This window comes from Typopeltis vanoorti, chromosome 15 (assembly GCF_054136105.1).
Source record: "Typopeltis vanoorti isolate ZY-2024b chromosome 15, IOZ_Tvanoo_1.0, whole genome shotgun sequence".
In the NCBI taxonomy this organism is placed as follows: Eukaryota; Metazoa; Arthropoda; class Arachnida; order Uropygi; family Thelyphonidae; genus Typopeltis; species Typopeltis vanoorti.
In genome coordinates, this window is record NC_143563.1 from 8,990,949 (window position 1) to 9,007,927 (window position 16,979).

General features: G+C 39.3%; 1 protein-coding gene across 1 annotated transcript; it reads left to right on the forward strand.

Moving 5' to 3' along the window:
- Nucleotides 1–508: 508 nt before the first annotated feature.
- LOC150098345 (clotting factor G beta subunit-like) lies at nucleotides 509–16,151 on the forward strand. The gene is made up of 6 exons (XM_090405163.1): nucleotides 509–630; nucleotides 774–847; nucleotides 10,790–10,899; nucleotides 15,370–15,632; nucleotides 15,720–15,883; nucleotides 15,975–16,151. The coding sequence occupies exons 2-6, from the start codon at nucleotides 845–847 to the stop codon at nucleotides 16,149–16,151; spliced, it is 717 nt and encodes a 238-aa protein (XP_090261289.1). The 5' UTR covers nucleotides 509–630; nucleotides 774–844.
- Nucleotides 16,152–16,979: the final 828 nt, after the last annotated feature.

Here is a 16,979-nt window from a genome sequence, read left to right on the forward strand (position 1 = left end):
TCTACGAATTGTCGTTCGATGAATTGTTCACTCTATTAATTGCCTTTCGATGAATTTTCTTTCGACAAACTGTTTTTCGATGAACTCTCCGGATACTCTGAAACACGACGTTGCCAAAACGCTCGAAATCCAAGAGGATTCACAAAACGCAATCAATCTGCTTTCTCCTTATAGGGCGGAAGGCCGTACTACAACTGGTTCAAATTCCCCGAATTTCTGGGTAGCATATCGTATTTGATGAGCAAAACCTATTAACATATTTTCAGTCCTTGTTGAAAGCAAAGTAATTCAAGGACGGATCAATACTACATTATATTATCTTGTATTACACGATAGGAACTTTTAATGGCTGTGAAGCACAACTGACAGCAATTCTCTTTTCTCTTTTTTCCCCAGTGTGTGGAAAACGTCCTTCAAAATTTGTGTCCAGCATTCCAGTACCGCCTGTTCAGGAGGTGTCTTTGGATCCACGACAGTTGCCCGAAAAAGACGTCAATGAAACAATACACAAACATAAAGATTTGAAAAAAAATTACAACATATCTTTGAACCTGAGTCTTTTCTTGAAGGAATCTGTTAATGAGAATCTCGATCAACAGTTATCCACAGACATCCCCACCACCCCCACTGGTAAGAGAATTAACAAGTCTTTCACTTCAATTACTTTTTTTTTTTTCAATTTTTTTTTTTTCAGTCGTGATTTTTTTTCCCATCTTGTAATGTTTCCATTTGTCTATCTGCTATGGAAATAAATAGTTCTAATTTTCTTTCAGTTAGTTCGACAACCAAGAATTTCCGATTTGTCTTAGGAGGATTTAAAAGTCAACCTTATTCGTGGCCATGGATGGTAAATATGGACTGCTTTCTTAATTAATTATCCACTAAAAATTTCCATTTTAATACGTGAATGGACTTTTAGAAATGTGAATTAAAGTTTTACATTTAGAAAGCAATCAATCAAAGCAAGAATGCTTTCATATTCCCCGTTATCTTTAGAAGAAAATGAATGAATAGGATATTATGGAACTATAATCTCTGGTCATGGTGGAGTAACGGCAATAGCCAAGCCTCAGTTAAAACTTCACTGGCTACAGCATTGCCATCTTTTACCCTCTGTAACTGCCCTCTCGAAATTTCGTCTGAATTTTCGGACGCAGGACGCAGGACATATATGGCGCAGAGGGTGAAGCTTGACGCTTTTCATTTTCCCTGTTGTCTGTTTCGGGAGCAGTGATGGGAGAGATTTGTGAGCTATTTTAGCTCGCCCTGAGTGGGCAGAAGTGGTTATTCGTCGTTGAGTATTAGGATGGATTTCGGTCTTTTATGTTTCCAGTGGTCATTACCGTCATAGTTTCCGGCTTGTTGTATCAGTTGGTTTGGATGGATAGATGTCTTCATAAAGAATTTTTCTGCTAGGGAGCGCAGTAGTGGAGAGGTGTAGGGGCATTTATGTGCCGGTGGATCTGGGCGTTCCTGATGAACCACGGGGCATCCAGTATCATTCGCAGGCACTTGTTCTGTAGTTCCTTTGGGGGATGCTCGTCTTCTTGTGAAGAGTATCGTTGTGCTTTTCTGGAGGTTTAATTGTAGTCTTTGTAGTTTGAGGATGTTTATCTTGGAGGTATGGCTCCAGGCTGGGGAGACGTATATAAATGTGGGACAGATCAGTGTCTCGTACAGTAGAATTTTGTTTCTTGAGCTTAGTTTGCTGCGTCTGTTGATCAAGGGGTATAGCCGGGCGATAACTTTTGAAGCTTTGGTGCATGTGCTCTTGATGTGGCTGTTGAAGCATAATCGTTCATCGAGAAGTATTCGAGGTATTTAGCTTCAGTTTTCCAGGGAATTTTAGAGTTGAACAGGATGATGTCGCCTTTGGGGGATGCTCATCGTCTTGTGAAGAGTATCGTTGTGCTTTTCTGGAGGTTTAATTGTAGTCGCCAGTATGTGAACCATTTTTCTAGATTCAGGATCTGGATAGTATAGCTGTGTCATCTGCATAAAGGGCGATGGTGGATGTGAGAGGATTTTGAGGGATGTTTGCCATGTAGATGTTGAACAGGATCGGGGCTAGTAGTGATCCTTAAGGAACTCCAGCGAGGATTTTCCGTTGGTTTGATACTGTTTAATTGATTTTGACTTGCATCCTCCTGTTTGAGAGGTATGATTTGATCAGGTGTATCATGTTTAGTGGAAGGTTAGCAATGATATGTTTGTAGAGGAATCCTTGATGCCAGATCTTATCGAAGGCCTTTGAGATGTCTAGGAAGACGGCTCCAGTGTGCCAGTGTGCTGATTCCAGTTAAATCCTGTGGTGATGTACTCTAACAGTCTATGGATCTGTTGAGTGGTACTGTGATTTTGACGGAAGCCAAATTGTTCTTGTGGAATGATATTTAGTTGGTTGACATGATTTTGGAGTCTGATGAGGATGATTTTCTCTGCTATTTTGCCTAAGTTGGATAGCAGGCTGATGGGACGATAATTTTCAGGTAAGTGTGGGTATTTGCCTGGTTTGTGAACTGGGATGATGTCAGCTATTTTCCATGACTGGGGGAAGTGCTGCCATTTGAGGATGGAGATTATGATGTTCGCCAGATGTGCTATGGCTTTGCGTGGTAGTGCCTTGATGACTTTGTTAATGATGCCGTCAGGACCTGGGGCTTTTTTGATCTTGAGATGGTTGATGATGCCGATTATTTCGGTAAGTGAGGTAGGCATTATAGGACTTGGATTGTCATCGGGACGATTTACTGTGAACCTGACTTTACGATGGATCTTGTATACATGGCTAATGTTTAGGTTCTCATATGCAGGACTGCATTGCTTCTCTAGGTTTCTTGCTATGGCTTCGGCTTTGTCAGCATCTGTGTATGCAAGGTGCTGTTCTGCTTGCAGAGGGGGAGAGATTTGCGCTTGTTCCTGAGGTTGCTAGGAATTTCCATATGAAATAATCTACTGTGGATATCGAGGTGAGTTTGTTGTCCAGTTGTTGATTCCCGTGGTTCTGGAGAGCTTCTCGGACAGATTTGTTTAATCTGTTGAGGGCAGTTTTGTCCTGGGGAGCACGAGTGTTGTGGTATCTTTTTCTGTCTGTTTTTTTCCCTTATTAAGTCCATGATTTCTTCTGGGAGTCAGTTTTGTTTGTGAGTAATCGTGGATACTGTGACTGCTGTTATGGCTTTATTGATTTGATTGCTGAGGTTCTTTATTACCGTATCTATTTCTTCCTTGGCTTTTATATGGGAAACCGGACCAATGTGTTCTGGTAGCACTTTCCTAAGTTTCTCCCAGATAATGGAGATTTGTGGGGGGGGGGAGGTGACTGGTCTTTGTTCCCTAAATGAAGTAGGATTGGGTTGTGGTCTGATCATAATTCGTTCATTGCTTGAACGCTGTGCTGGTATTTGATGTTGTGTAGGATGGTGATGTTTAGGATGTCGGCTGTGCCAGTTGGGCTGTGGTGGGTTGGTTCGGTAGGTCCTGGAACACATTGGTCCGGTTCCTTGGCTTTTATATGGGGAACCGGACCAATGTGTTCTGGTAGCACTTTCCTAAGTTTCTCCCAGACAATGGAGGTTTGCGGGGGGGGGGGAGGTGACTGGTCTTTTTTACCTAAGTGAAGTAGGATTGGGTTGTGGTCTGATGATAATTCGTTCAGTGCTTGAATGCTGTGCTGGTATTTGATGTTGTGTAGAATGGCGATGTCTAGGATGTCGGCTGTGCCAGTTGGGCTGTGGTGGGTTGGTTCGGTGGGTCCTGTTAGGACAGCGTTGTTTAATCCTGTGTAGCTGGAGAGGATACGGCCATTTTTATTTGTGATTATGCCGTTCCAAGAGGGATGTTTAAGTCCCCAGCGACGATGATGGATTCATTTATGCCTAGTACAGTATCCAAGTCAGAAAATAGCAGGGTCTTCGCGGGGGAGTTGTAGGTGGCGAAGATTTTAAGTCTTCCAGTTGAGTTTGTGTGGACTTCGACACCGGTGAGTTCTAGGTTGGCGGATGAGTATTCCATTGTGCCTGATGCAGTTCCTGATAAATATGGCTGTACCCACCGCCTCTGTAGTCCAGTCGGTTATTTCTATATAGTGTGTAGCCTCTCAGTTTTGGATTGTCTGCAGGTCTTAGATGAGTTTCATTAATTAGGATTATGTTAGGTTTGTATCTGTGAGAGAATTCTTGAAGTTCCAGTGTCTTGTTTTTTAGGCCATTGGCTTTACAAAACGGAGATCTGTAGTGAGTCTGGGAGTAATCTAGTTTTGTTCATTAACAAGCATTGATAAGATGGTTTGAGTTCTTTTAGAAATCTTTTTGTAGAGTTTGGTGAAGGGTTTGACTTACTGAAGTCTTGAAGCATGTTTGCCAATGAGGCTTTGATAACTTTTGTCATGATTGGAAGAATTTGGTCCTGCTGGATATCTTTGGATGAGCGGGCTACTTCGGCGTATGTCCTGCTCCGACGGTGGCTTTCCAGACTGTTGGTATTTTCCATTTGTGAGAGCTGGTATTTTGTTGTCTTTTGTTCGGTGTCAGGCAACTGGAGAGCCGTCGACTCTGGTGCATGTGGGCAAGGTTGAGAGATCTGTTTCCTTTTGTTGTCTGTTTTATTCTTAGGGTTGACTGCAGCCTCTGTAGTTTGCCGGGTGAGGCCCCCGCAGTTCGCCCATTTGGCTGGTGAGGTCCCAGGTTTTTAACAGGTTGCTGTGGGGCGGTTTTGTCCACATTTGAGGCATTTGTAGTCTGCTCTGCAGAGTTTCTGTGCGTGTCCGTACTTCTGATATCTGTGGCACTGGCCCGACGAGGTTCTTTTCCTTAGTGGCTCAGTTGTAATTTTCAGACCACAGATCTCTGTTATGTTGTATATGTTCTGTTGTGTGTTGGGTATCTCTACGAGTACTAGGGGCATTGGACTCTTGTCGGCCCGTAACATTCTGCTGACTTTGACGGGTGGGAGATCGTGGAGGCGGTCTTCATTTATTTCATCTGTGCAGATGTTTTCTGTTACTCCCCTGAGTACAACGTTTAGGTTTTTCTCCGACTTCAGTGAGTACGTATGATATTTAATATTTGACTCGTCCATGGTTTTTGTGAGGTGTCTGTAGTGCCTACTGTGGCAGGCTAGATTTTAACTCCGTTGTCTACGTTTTTTGTCCATGAATAGGCAATTTGGTGGTTTTGCATAATAGGCCTAAGGGCCGTCCATCGTTCTTTTTCCCGTAGTACAATTGGAGGAACTTTTTCATTATTGGGTGTGCGGAGGTCAGTATTGGGGGCATCTTCTTCCATCCCCTCGTTGATCTGAGTCTCCGCTGTTTTTCGCTTTTTTCGACCATGAGTTTCAGTATCGTGTTTTGGTGTGGGAGCAGAGATTATCAGGTTCATCTTCCCTTCTTCCCCTGGTGTTGAGTTGTCCCCTTCTGTGGAGTCGTCTGTCGCTGAATATAGGTTTAGAAACCCTGCCCACTCCACCTCAAATTTCTTCAACAGTTTTTTGAGGAGATCGAGCGCCAGTCTGAAATTTTGCATTGGCTTTCTTTGGATAAATATAATGTGTATAAGATATGTAATGGTGTCCTTATAACGACACATTTCTTTCTTAGTTTTAAACAAATATCATTTAATTAAAAACTAAATGTTTAAATGAAATTCATTTAAAACTTTAGTGCTATTAATTATAATTTAATAAAATTCATAATGAAAGAAGCGATACACTCTGTACAATAACTGAACATCTGATGAAATTTCGAGGCCATGTATGACAGTATCCTTCTGAGACCACGACATTATTATTATTATTATTATTATTATTATTAAAATTATTATATGACCCCTCCAAGGGATTTAAGGACTCATCGCGGGGTGACACTCCACTTCATTCTGCTACATACATCTCTTCGTTTCGCCTGATATTTATGGTAATTTTCCACCTACATACAGCGATGCTACTACTATCACCAACGCCATCTACCGCCTATTACCAGCAACGGCATTGTGTTTTGACTGTAAATTGTTACCAAGAGTAAAAATCCCTGCTACATCTGTATGAGATGGCTAACTCACTTTTCCAAGTGTGTATGGACGAGAACAAAAGTAAACAAAGAACACTGCATAATGGACTACCACAAGGGGCAGTTCTAGCTTCCTTCCTTTTTAACTTATACATTACAGATTTGCCTAATACAGCCTCCAAGAAGTTTTTCTATGCTAATGACATTGCTCTAGCCACCAGACACACCAATTTTACTACAATGGAAGATACACTAAAAAACGACCTTGCAGTCCTAGATGAATACTTCAGCAAGTTTCATGCTTCCACCTAAACAATAACCAAGCTAACAAAGAACTCATTGTCTACTTCAACCACAAACTGCTACACTACAACTGATTCCCGAAATATCTGGGCGTCACTCTAGACAGAACACTATCTTTTAAACTACATCTCATTAACACAGCATCCAAGCATTTTGGATGCTCAGCAACAACACTTCGCTGCACTGCTCTTGGCCTCGTTTACTCTACAGCTGAATACTGCTCACCCGTATGGCTGAACAGCGCCCATGTGTATTTGGTTGATGCCCAGCTTAACACCACTATGCGACTTATTTCTGGAACTGTAAAATCAACCCCAACCTACTGACTCCCAGTGCTAAGCAACATTCCACCTAAACACATCCGCCGATCCAACTTTCTTCTACGTGAATACAGCAAAATCATGGAAATCCAAAATCTTCCAATTCATGAAGACATCCTACCCCTAGAAATAAACAGGCTAAAGTCAAGGCACTCTCCAATATTAACAGCAAGAAATCTTTCTGTTAATATTGTTTCAACAAGTTTCAACATGAAGGAGAAGTGGGAAGAGTCCTGGTGTAACACTTCGACAGGGATCTTCCATCAATTAGTGGACCCAACACAGATACATTCCGGTTTGACCTACCTCGGAAAACTTGGTCTGTCCTTAACCGAATCCGCACCAACCATGGCAGATGTGCAGACCACCTTTACAAATGGGGCATGATTGCCTCACCCAGGTGCGAATGTGGATCACCCCGCCAGACAATTAATCATATTACAGCAGAATGTGTCCAACGTGCATACAGTGGAAACCTGTCAGACTTCATCCATGCTACACCAGGTGCAGTCGACTGGATAATCAACCTAGACATTCAGTTGTAGCCGATTCTTGAGTGTCTCTTTTATGACTGTATTATGTCTTATTATTGTACATGTGCCTATTATTATGTCCATATATATTAAGGATTAATGTAATGTAACTTTTCATATGTGAGCCATAGGCTAAATTAATTAATTAATTAATTAGATATATGAAGAGCCAAAGGCTTCGATTCGGCGACATATGGCTTTTTTAAGTTAAGGGATATTACATCCCAAATCCTTTCTTAGCCGAATAAGAAACTCAAAGAGTTTCATGCTGAATATAGTAGAAACTATATAAAGTTCGGCGATTCCAAGCGTAAGCAAATACCTGGATGCGCAGCAACTGACCCTTAAGGTAGTGCAAGCTGAGGCAACTCATGTCAAAGGTGGAGCAAGCTCCGATCATTATTCTTGATATTTACCCATAATGTGAACTTAGCTCCTAGGAGCTAATAGGCAATACTCATAGAAGGGTTGTAAGTTCTGTTCGCTACAAACTTGATATTAACTAGGTCTACCTACTCACTGATGAGACCTCAATAAAGGTCGAAACCGGTCTGGATAGTGACCTTCTATCTTAATGTTGAACAGTAATATAGCTCCTAGGAGCTAAGTTCACATTATGGGTAAATATCAAGAACAGTGATCGGAACTTGCTCCACCTTTGACATGAGTTGCCTCAGCTTGCACTACCTTAAGGGTCAGTTGCTGCGCATCCAGGTATTTGCTTACGCTTGGAATCGCCGAACTTTATATAGTTTCTATATTCAGCATGAAACTCTTTGAGTTTCTTATTCGGCTAAGAAACAATATGGGATGTAATATCCCTTAACTTAAACAAATAAATTAATGTTTTCTTTTCAAAAAAATTCAAATAAACAAAAAGCTAAAATATTTCTATGAATATCTTTCAGCGTATTAATTCTTGTAATATGAGTTGCTAAAATATATCGACGAAACACTTATTGAACGCATAACGACATCGAAAAGATCAATCTTGCAGTAGGAATCGAATCCTCGAGGAGGTTTATGTAAAGACACTCTTCATATAACAACCCAATCAGCAGTTCCGGGTTTTTACTAGAAAAAGAAAACTTCACGGAAATCGCAATAAAAATATTTATTATCTTAATTACAATTAAATATTATAATAACTTCAAATCTAATAGTATACTTAATATAAATATAATATTATACTTAATATAAATCTTCTGAAACGCTATTTATTTTACATAAGAGGATATAAGTGAATACAAAGAAATGATATTGGTGACAGAATGTTTTAATGTGTATCGGACATGGATGAAAAGTATCTCCTTATAAGGAGATACTTTTCATCCATGTCCGATACACATTAAAACATTCTGTCACCAATACCAGCCAAATCACGCCTACTTCGCAAGCCAAAATATATGCCATCAGAACCGAAAGAATAAAAAAAAAGGTCCTATCTCTGATGGCATCACAAACAAAGTAAGTGCACAACGTAGAGCTGTTGTGCATCTTACTAACATAATAAACGCATTCCGCAGGATACAATACTTTCCTTCATCTTGGAAAGTAGCAGATATAATCCCCATACATAAACCGGAGAATGATCCACATCTAGCTCACAATTATGGTCCCATTAGACTGATTTCAAACCTAGTAAAAGAGCAGAGAAAGTCATCTCTCCAGACTACAAATCTCTGTAAGCAAATTAAGCATTATTCCAAAAGAACAATTTGCATTTCGCCAATATCACAACACTACCCAACAAATATAGATTGATCAAGTTTATTACCACTGGTTTCAATTGGAAACAACATACTGGAGCTATATTCCTAGACATTACAAAAGCCTTCGACAAATTTGGCCCTACGGTCTATTACACAAACTCATCAGCGCTAACATTCCATCGGAAATGGTACAGTTAATAAACTCATATCTTCGGGACAGATTAATGCAGGTCAAGATAAATGGGGCGATCTCAACCCAGCGTTATCTTGGCTGGAGTTCCACAAGGATCCTCATTGGCTTCAATCCTGTTTTCAATATATATTGCAAATATTCCGCAAAACACCATGTCGTCCATTATGGCCCTTTCTGCTAATGATACAGCGGTACTAACCAGATCTCTTCAGCCACATCTTGTAACCAAAAAACTTCAATAAAACTTACTAAAACTAGAGCAATTGTTTTTAAAGTGGAGATTACAAGTAAATCCCCCGAAAGATTATAGCTATGCTCTTCACTAGAAGACTGGCATCTCCCAAAGGAGGCATCTTTCTATTTAATACCAAAATTCCATGGCAAACAGAAGCCAAATATCTCGGAGTACTCTGGACAAAAAATTAAACTTCAACCACCACAATAAGATCATATGTGCTAAGGCAGCGCTTCCCAAACTGTGGGCCGCGGCCTCCTTGGGGGCCGTAGGTTTTGTTGAGGGGGCGTGAAATAATGAATACAAATTTAAAATCTTTTAAGACTCAATAGATTTTTTTTATCTTAAAAGAAACGTATTTAATTTTTATTATTTATTTTTTTGTTATTTTTTATATTTTAATGGAAAAAAATCACACATTGGTGTTGGTTCACAAATTTTGCTTCCTGCGTATTTCGGCGTTTAATGAATATTAGTAAATATTGCTTATTCATATAAGTTTCATTTCAAAGTAGAAATCTAAGAATTGCAGTTTCAAATATTTCACTTGATATTGGTGTAGCAGTGTTGAAACACATCCATCATATTAAATAATTAAACTTTTATGTTTTTAATTCTTTCTTTATTACTAATTGTTTTACGTTTCATGTGCTTGCACTGCAAATGTACAATAACGATCTATCTATATAAAAGTATGAGATAATGTGCCATGTCAAACGCGTATGTAAGATGCTAAAAATGTAATATTTGCATTTGGTTTTTGCAATATTCGCTGTGTATGTTTTTTATTGAATATAAATACAATAAATATTATAATAATATATGTCTATATTGCGATTTTCTTTCGAGGGGGTGGTGAAATATTTTAATTTTTCCAAAGGAGGCCCTGACATCCAGAAGTTTGGGATGCACTATGCTAAGGCATTAAGCGCTATTGCTCAAATCTACCCCTTGATTAACAAAAACAGTAAACTAAACACAAGAATTAAACTGCTCTTGTACGAAATGATGATTCGTTTCATAATTACATACGCTTTTCCAGCTTGGAGCCATATCTCGAATACAAATATTATTAAATTGCAACGAGTGCAAACAAATGTTTACGAATGATTCCAAATGCTCCATGGTACACCAGAGACGTTCCGATTCATCGGGACACAGATATCTCCTCTTTTATGCGATGTCTAGTAACAAAGTTCTTCTTAAAACAGTCTGCACATCCTAATGAACTGATGCAAGAAGCTGTAAACTACAATGAACCAGATCTCTGCAAACACAAAAGACCAAACTTGCAAGTAAAGAAACGGTACCTCCATGGTGACTTCTCCGCATTGTACTGTTCCTCAAATACTTTTCCATTTAGAGGAAATTCCTCCAACCACAAGAAGAAAATAAAAAGAGTTCATAAGATTCAATATTCTTTTCATTTTTATTTGGGTTTATGTAATAATTTTAGCCGCTGATGCCTTTAATTATGATTTTTCAGGCAAGCATTATGAGGAACACTTCAAGGGGCCCAAGACATTTATGTGGAGGAACTCTCATCAGTAAGCGATTTGTGTTAACAGCTGCCCACTGCTTCCAAAACAAAAATCCGTAAGTATCTGAACCCGTTTTGACAATTCAAAACGTTAGAAAATCTTTGTGTAGGATGAAGCTCAGTAGTCCAATTGCTCTCACTCCCTATGTAGCGATCATGATGACGATATCAATGCATACTTCATACTCCAGCTTTAGTAGAAAAACGTCTTAAACAAGGTTGAAGGATCTGATGGTTCCTGTTCATGCTCCAACAGCTTCTCTATTCTGTTATATGATCGCCTTCATTGATTTACTCATACTGCCATTATGAAAATAGACTTTCAGAGATTAAAAAAACGTTTTAAACCAGCAAATATTCGTTAATGTCCACCTCTAGTTGCACATTAAAAACGTAAGCTGGTAATCATATGAATATCGACACTGATAACACATTCACTCCTGTATTACTCTAGTAAAATAATATCATAAAAACATATACTTCTCTTCCATTACTGCAAGAAGTTATTTGCATTTTCAGCAGAGAGAAACAACTGCAGCATCAACAACTGGGCATAGCCGAAAGAACTGGGACAGATCGAATATTGCAGTATTTGATAAGAAAATATATGAATGTTTTGTCTACAGTTGCCATAAAATCTTACATCAGATTAGTAGATTTTCTCCTCAACAATTATCAATATTTTCAATACATGAATATGTTCTAATCTACAGCCTTCTATCAAGCTTATGTTCCTGTTTTATTTTTCTTTCTTTATTATTTTTGTATTTCCTATGTATTCAGTTTTCCTCGGTATGCCTTAATGTACGTATATGTATAAAGAGTCCGTCAAAAATGTATACACACACACGTATGTCATCTATGGACTTTTTTCGAAGTTGGATCAAATTACGGTAGAAAGGTGTAGTGTGATGATCTCTCAAAAGATGTCACTCACATGAATACTAGCATCGACACGTGACCTGCTGGACACTCAAACAAAACAGCCGAAGCACGATTATCGTTCGAGGAACGCAAAACCATTTTGAGTTACCCCCATGTTCCCCTAATTTAACACCCTTGGACTTCTACCTATGGGGTACTCTAAAATATTTAGTGTATCTCGTACAAATCCAGTTACACTGGTGGCCCTTCAGAAAGAAATTGAAACGCACGTGCAGCAATCCCACTGCACACTTTGGCCAACGTTCCCCAAGCAGTAGTTATATATATATATATATATATAAAGTTTTAATGACTGATACCGAGAGATAAAGAGATGACATGGTTTATTTAAAAAGATACTACTAGTTTACTAGTTTCGTTGAATTGATCAACATCTTCAGGTATCACTATCAAAGAAATATATCAAAAATTACAGAGACTTAAAATTGCATTAACACAACAAGTACAAAAGACAGTAGCGTGTTTGAAAACAAAATGCGAGTTTGAGTTCCAAATAAACGTAGACTACGCGCTGTCACGAGTGTGCCAATACTGAACAGAGGCAACATGTCCGTCAGAGAGATTGAAACTTAGGCTGTTATTGATACGGGAAGAATCTAGAGAAATTGCCCTAGATTCGACAATTTTTCTTTCGAGCTCATCATAGCACACATGGATGTTAGTGAGTACAGTTCATAATGTGTTGGCGGCCTTCGCCTGAGTTAACTGAAAAGAGAACGTGGCTAGAGAGAGCGTTGGCTCTAGTCCTGTTATAGGAGATATCGCTACGGTGTTCTTCCAAACGTAGAAGGATGGATTTAGCAGTATGTACTTCTCTCAAAGTACATAGCTTGTACTTCTCTTAAAACAAATGCACCACTGAATATATTTTCACTTCTGCCACTAGAGGTCTCTCTCTCTCCACAACCTTAAGAATGACAACAGCTCAAGTGCCAGTAAATTTAACAAACTTCTACAAAGATGCCCTTCGACGATGGAAGAAGCTAAACCTCCAGCACACAGTGAAGACAGCATCCCTACCTGAAATCCTCATGGAACCCATCTTTCATAACATGATGGTAAGAAGCCTGATCACTCAGAAAGAGTTTTTCTTTCTTCCATGGAGCTGGCGAAGCGTGAGGATCTTGGGTGACATTCTTTCTCCAAGCCTCACCTGGCGCTTTCCAAATTCGCTCGAAAACCTGGAATATGGGAATGAGTCTGAGCAGATAGACACCGTAAAGGCCGCTTTTCAAGCCGCTATGCCTGATAGCATAACAGAAGTGGGGATTAGCCCTCCCAACTCAGAAGATCCGGCGCTTATCTTTCTGATAAAAACCAATAACTCATGGGAGAAATTTACACCCAGCATCACCAACAAAATCTACAGCTCTCTAACACAACAGTCGAACCAAAGTACCTCATTGGAAAATCCTGCATCATCTGATCAAACACTATTTCAATGGGATCTACCATATCGCACAAGAGCCATCAAACCTGACGCAGATATTCAGTGGAGAATGTGGCATAATATATTACCCACTCCTACTATATTACGAAAATTTAACCCAAACGTCTCAGATAACTGCCTGTTCTGCTACCAATTAGGAACAGTCCGGAATATCTACATGGAATGCCCGGTCAGTTAATCAGTTTGTCTCGGGAAACGGCAGCTCTCACCTGTGGTAGTCTTCATACAGAAGAGGAATATTTCAATCCCGTCCATGCGGAGTCAAATAACCATTCATTCTGCAATTACCTTTTCATCGAAAGCGGTGATATACAACTTCTACCTCAGACCTACAAGACCAGACAGCACAGCAACCTCACAGAGAGAGGCAACTGACCAACTCACTGCAGCCTTCCAACAAAAGGTGAGAAGTCGGATCCTACACGAGCATCACCACCATAGGCAAAACAACACCTCAGATCTTTTCCACCAAGACTGGAATCCACGGAATCAACTCCTGGCTGAGTAGGACGACTGCATTATAATTCACTTTCCAGCCTTAGAAGTGACACCATCCCCCACCCCAAAGAAAGGGGGAAGATAGAAGGATTGTTGTGCTTAACAGTGCGAAAATTAATCAGCTGGCACTCTCATGTAAATAGATAATATTGTGCAATAGTAACTCCTATGTTCTTCCACATTTATGTTCCTATAAGTGACTTCGATGTAACATACCTCAACAAGAGTATGTAGCCTCTCTGCCTGACTGCAGAGAGGTTACCAAGATACCAAGCTATTTAAAAAAAAAATGTATATATATATATATATATATATATATATATGTATATATATGTATATATATGTATATAGAAGATGGCACAACATCTTGCCAACTCCTTCTAAGCTCTACAAATTTCAGCTAAGAGAAACGGATCTGTGTCTATTCTGTGACGTTTCAGGTACCTTGGAACACACATATCTGACCTGTCCCGCAAACAAAATGATAATCACCTATGTCCTGAATACTGTCTCGAGCATCTGGAACTACGCACACAGCCAAGAAGACTACTGGAATTTAGTCCACACAGAAGAAAACAGACACAGAACATGCAATTTCCTCTTCATCTGCGCTAAGGCCGTCATCTACAGCTTCTACCTAAAACAGACAAGAAATAACCAGCACCCATCCATCACTGAAACTGCACAAACCCTCATGTATAGCCTCCGTCGGAAACTAAAAAGCAGGCTGATATTGGAACTTGAGCACTTCAAAGAAACAAGAACTGTCGCGAAATTCATAGAGGCGTGGAATTCGACTGGTACCCTCTTCTGGATTGACGACGACAATGTGCTTCATCTGAAAGATAACTTTACAGTTCATACTGAAACTGAACTGTAAATTTTTAATTCATTTGTTGCATTCTGTATTGTACACCCGAAAGGAAAATGTTTCTTTCTCTGAAATATATATACTTAAAAACTTATTAAAATAAATAAATAAATAAATAAATAAATAAATAAATAAAAAAAAAAAAAAAAAATATATATATATATATATATATATATATATATATATAGAGAGAGAGAGAGAGAGAGAGAGAGAGAGAGAGAGAGAGAGAGAGAGAGAGAAAGAGATAGATAGATATATGTAGAAAGTATTTTACCTTGGATATAATAATTGATAAAATACAAAGCATCATCATACATCTCCTCCTGGAAATGGGCTTTGCATTAAGGGTAAATATTGAGATTAGTGGTCGGAGCTTATTCTACTTTTACCATGAGTTGCCTTGGTCTTGCACTACGTGCAGGGTCAGCTAGACTTGCAACACTTGCAGGCACAATCTTGACTTGTTTGTCTGTTTGCTTACTTGGGAAATGGAGTAAAAAAAATAGGTTTATATTTAAAATAGCTTGGTATCTTTAACATATATATATATATATATATATATTCAACACTGTGTATTACGTATGATTTTCAGTCTTAATCAATATTATTAACAGGAATGGGCATCATCTGTTTCACTGAGTGCCACACTCTCCTCTCACTTCCGATATAACACAATGGTTTATTTAATTTTAAAAGAGATGAGAAATCCAATCACACAGCCAGTTGAACAAAGAAGTTGAATGCACTTTTATTCTTCCACAGAGAGCGGTACTTGGTCTTGTTGGGAGCCAACTCAATCTCCGGTGACGATGTGAAGGGAACGCTAAACTCTGTGGACAGTATCGTGGTGCATGATGGGTATAATCGAAGGATGCATTATGATGATATCGCCCTCATCCGTTTAGCAGAAAATGTGTGGCTCACTCCAATAGTGAACGTCATCTGTCTGCCACCCCCTGACATGTCTTTGGGTGACTTCATTGGCCGAAACGGGACGGTGCTTGGTTGGGGAACAGACAGGAATGGTAAGTGAAGACTTTTGATACTTACATTACATTCAGTTACATTTCTCCTTTTATTCAAGTTTTTATTGATTCATTTCTTGTCAACAGGTGGCGTTATGAGCCCTACTCTAGAGGAACTGTCTTTGCCATTGGTTTCATTGGCGGAGTGCAATCGGTCTTATTCAACGATATCGAACGGGGCTTTCCCGCGTGGTTTGAGCGACAAGATGCTCTGTGCAGGAGAAGCAGACGGTGGAAAGGATGCATGTCAAGTAAGGAGGCTAGTCTGTCTCTTTATTAACACGTGAGAATTACAGTTACTGTTTTATTGTATGAAATAATTTCTTTTGCTTTTCCTTCTAGTTCGACTCTGGAGGACCGTTGATGATCGAAGGTGAAGACCATTCTTGGATTCTCATCGGAATCGTATCCTTTGGTTATAGCTGTGGGGTTCCCAATTTTCCAGGTGTGTACTCCAACGTAGTTCGCTATCTTCCTTGGCTGCAGAGTAATTTCGGTCCCTACGACACCTTGACATAGGATAAGATCTTTGAAAGTGTACTTTTTATAACAATTTTTCACGCCGCGAAAGGAGGCGTATCTTTTCTCGACTCAACACAACCTTTGTATCATCACCAGTGTCAAAATGATATCAACAAGGTTTTGTAATAAAATTTTGAAAATTATTTCTAGGCATTTCTTAAATGGTTATCCTAAAAGACTCATCAACAAGATTCTATTTTCAGATATACCACAAAGACAACGTGATGACACCCAATACATCAGTACTGTAACTACTCCATTTGTCAGCAGTATTTCCAAAAAATTGGTCATCCTTCTAAAACCACACAATATTAGAGTAGCATTCAAGCCAGTCAATACTATTCGAAAAAAATTTTAAGATTACCGAAAGACCCTCATCCATTCTACAAGTACTCTGGAGTATATAATATACTTTGCTCCTGTGGTGGTAGTTACGTTGTCAGGCCTCTAGAAGCTTCGAAACGAGACAGAAGGAGCACATAGACTATGTTAGAAACAACAGACAAGATATATCAGGCATTTCTTCCCACTTTGCCTCTACCAACCATCTTATTGAGTGGGATAAGAGTCATATGCCCTATATAGAAGAGAACTACCATTCCAGAACCTTCAAGGAAGCTTCTATAGTCGCTCTCAACAGGAAACCTAAATAAGAATCAAGGACTAATCCTACCGGAGATTTGGAAAACTTTAATTAGATCACTAAACACCAAAGAAAGGAACTTTCACACCATTATGTGAAATTGCATTATGTCTCGTAACAGATAAATCATGTTCTCGAGACACGCGTATTGTCTCACGCACAGTACTAATTTTGTATGAATT

Excerpts from the sequence above, each read along its gene's own strand:
- LOC150098345 (XM_090405163.1), top strand. Across the intron at positions 10,900-15,369 it reads TGCTTCCAAAACAAAAATCC|AGAGCGGTACTTGGTCTTGT; the intron begins GTAAGTATCTGA and ends ATTCTTCCACAG. Across the intron at positions 15,633-15,719 it reads TTGGGGAACAGACAGGAATG|GTGGCGTTATGAGCCCTACT; the intron begins GTAAGTGAAGAC and ends TCTTGTCAACAG.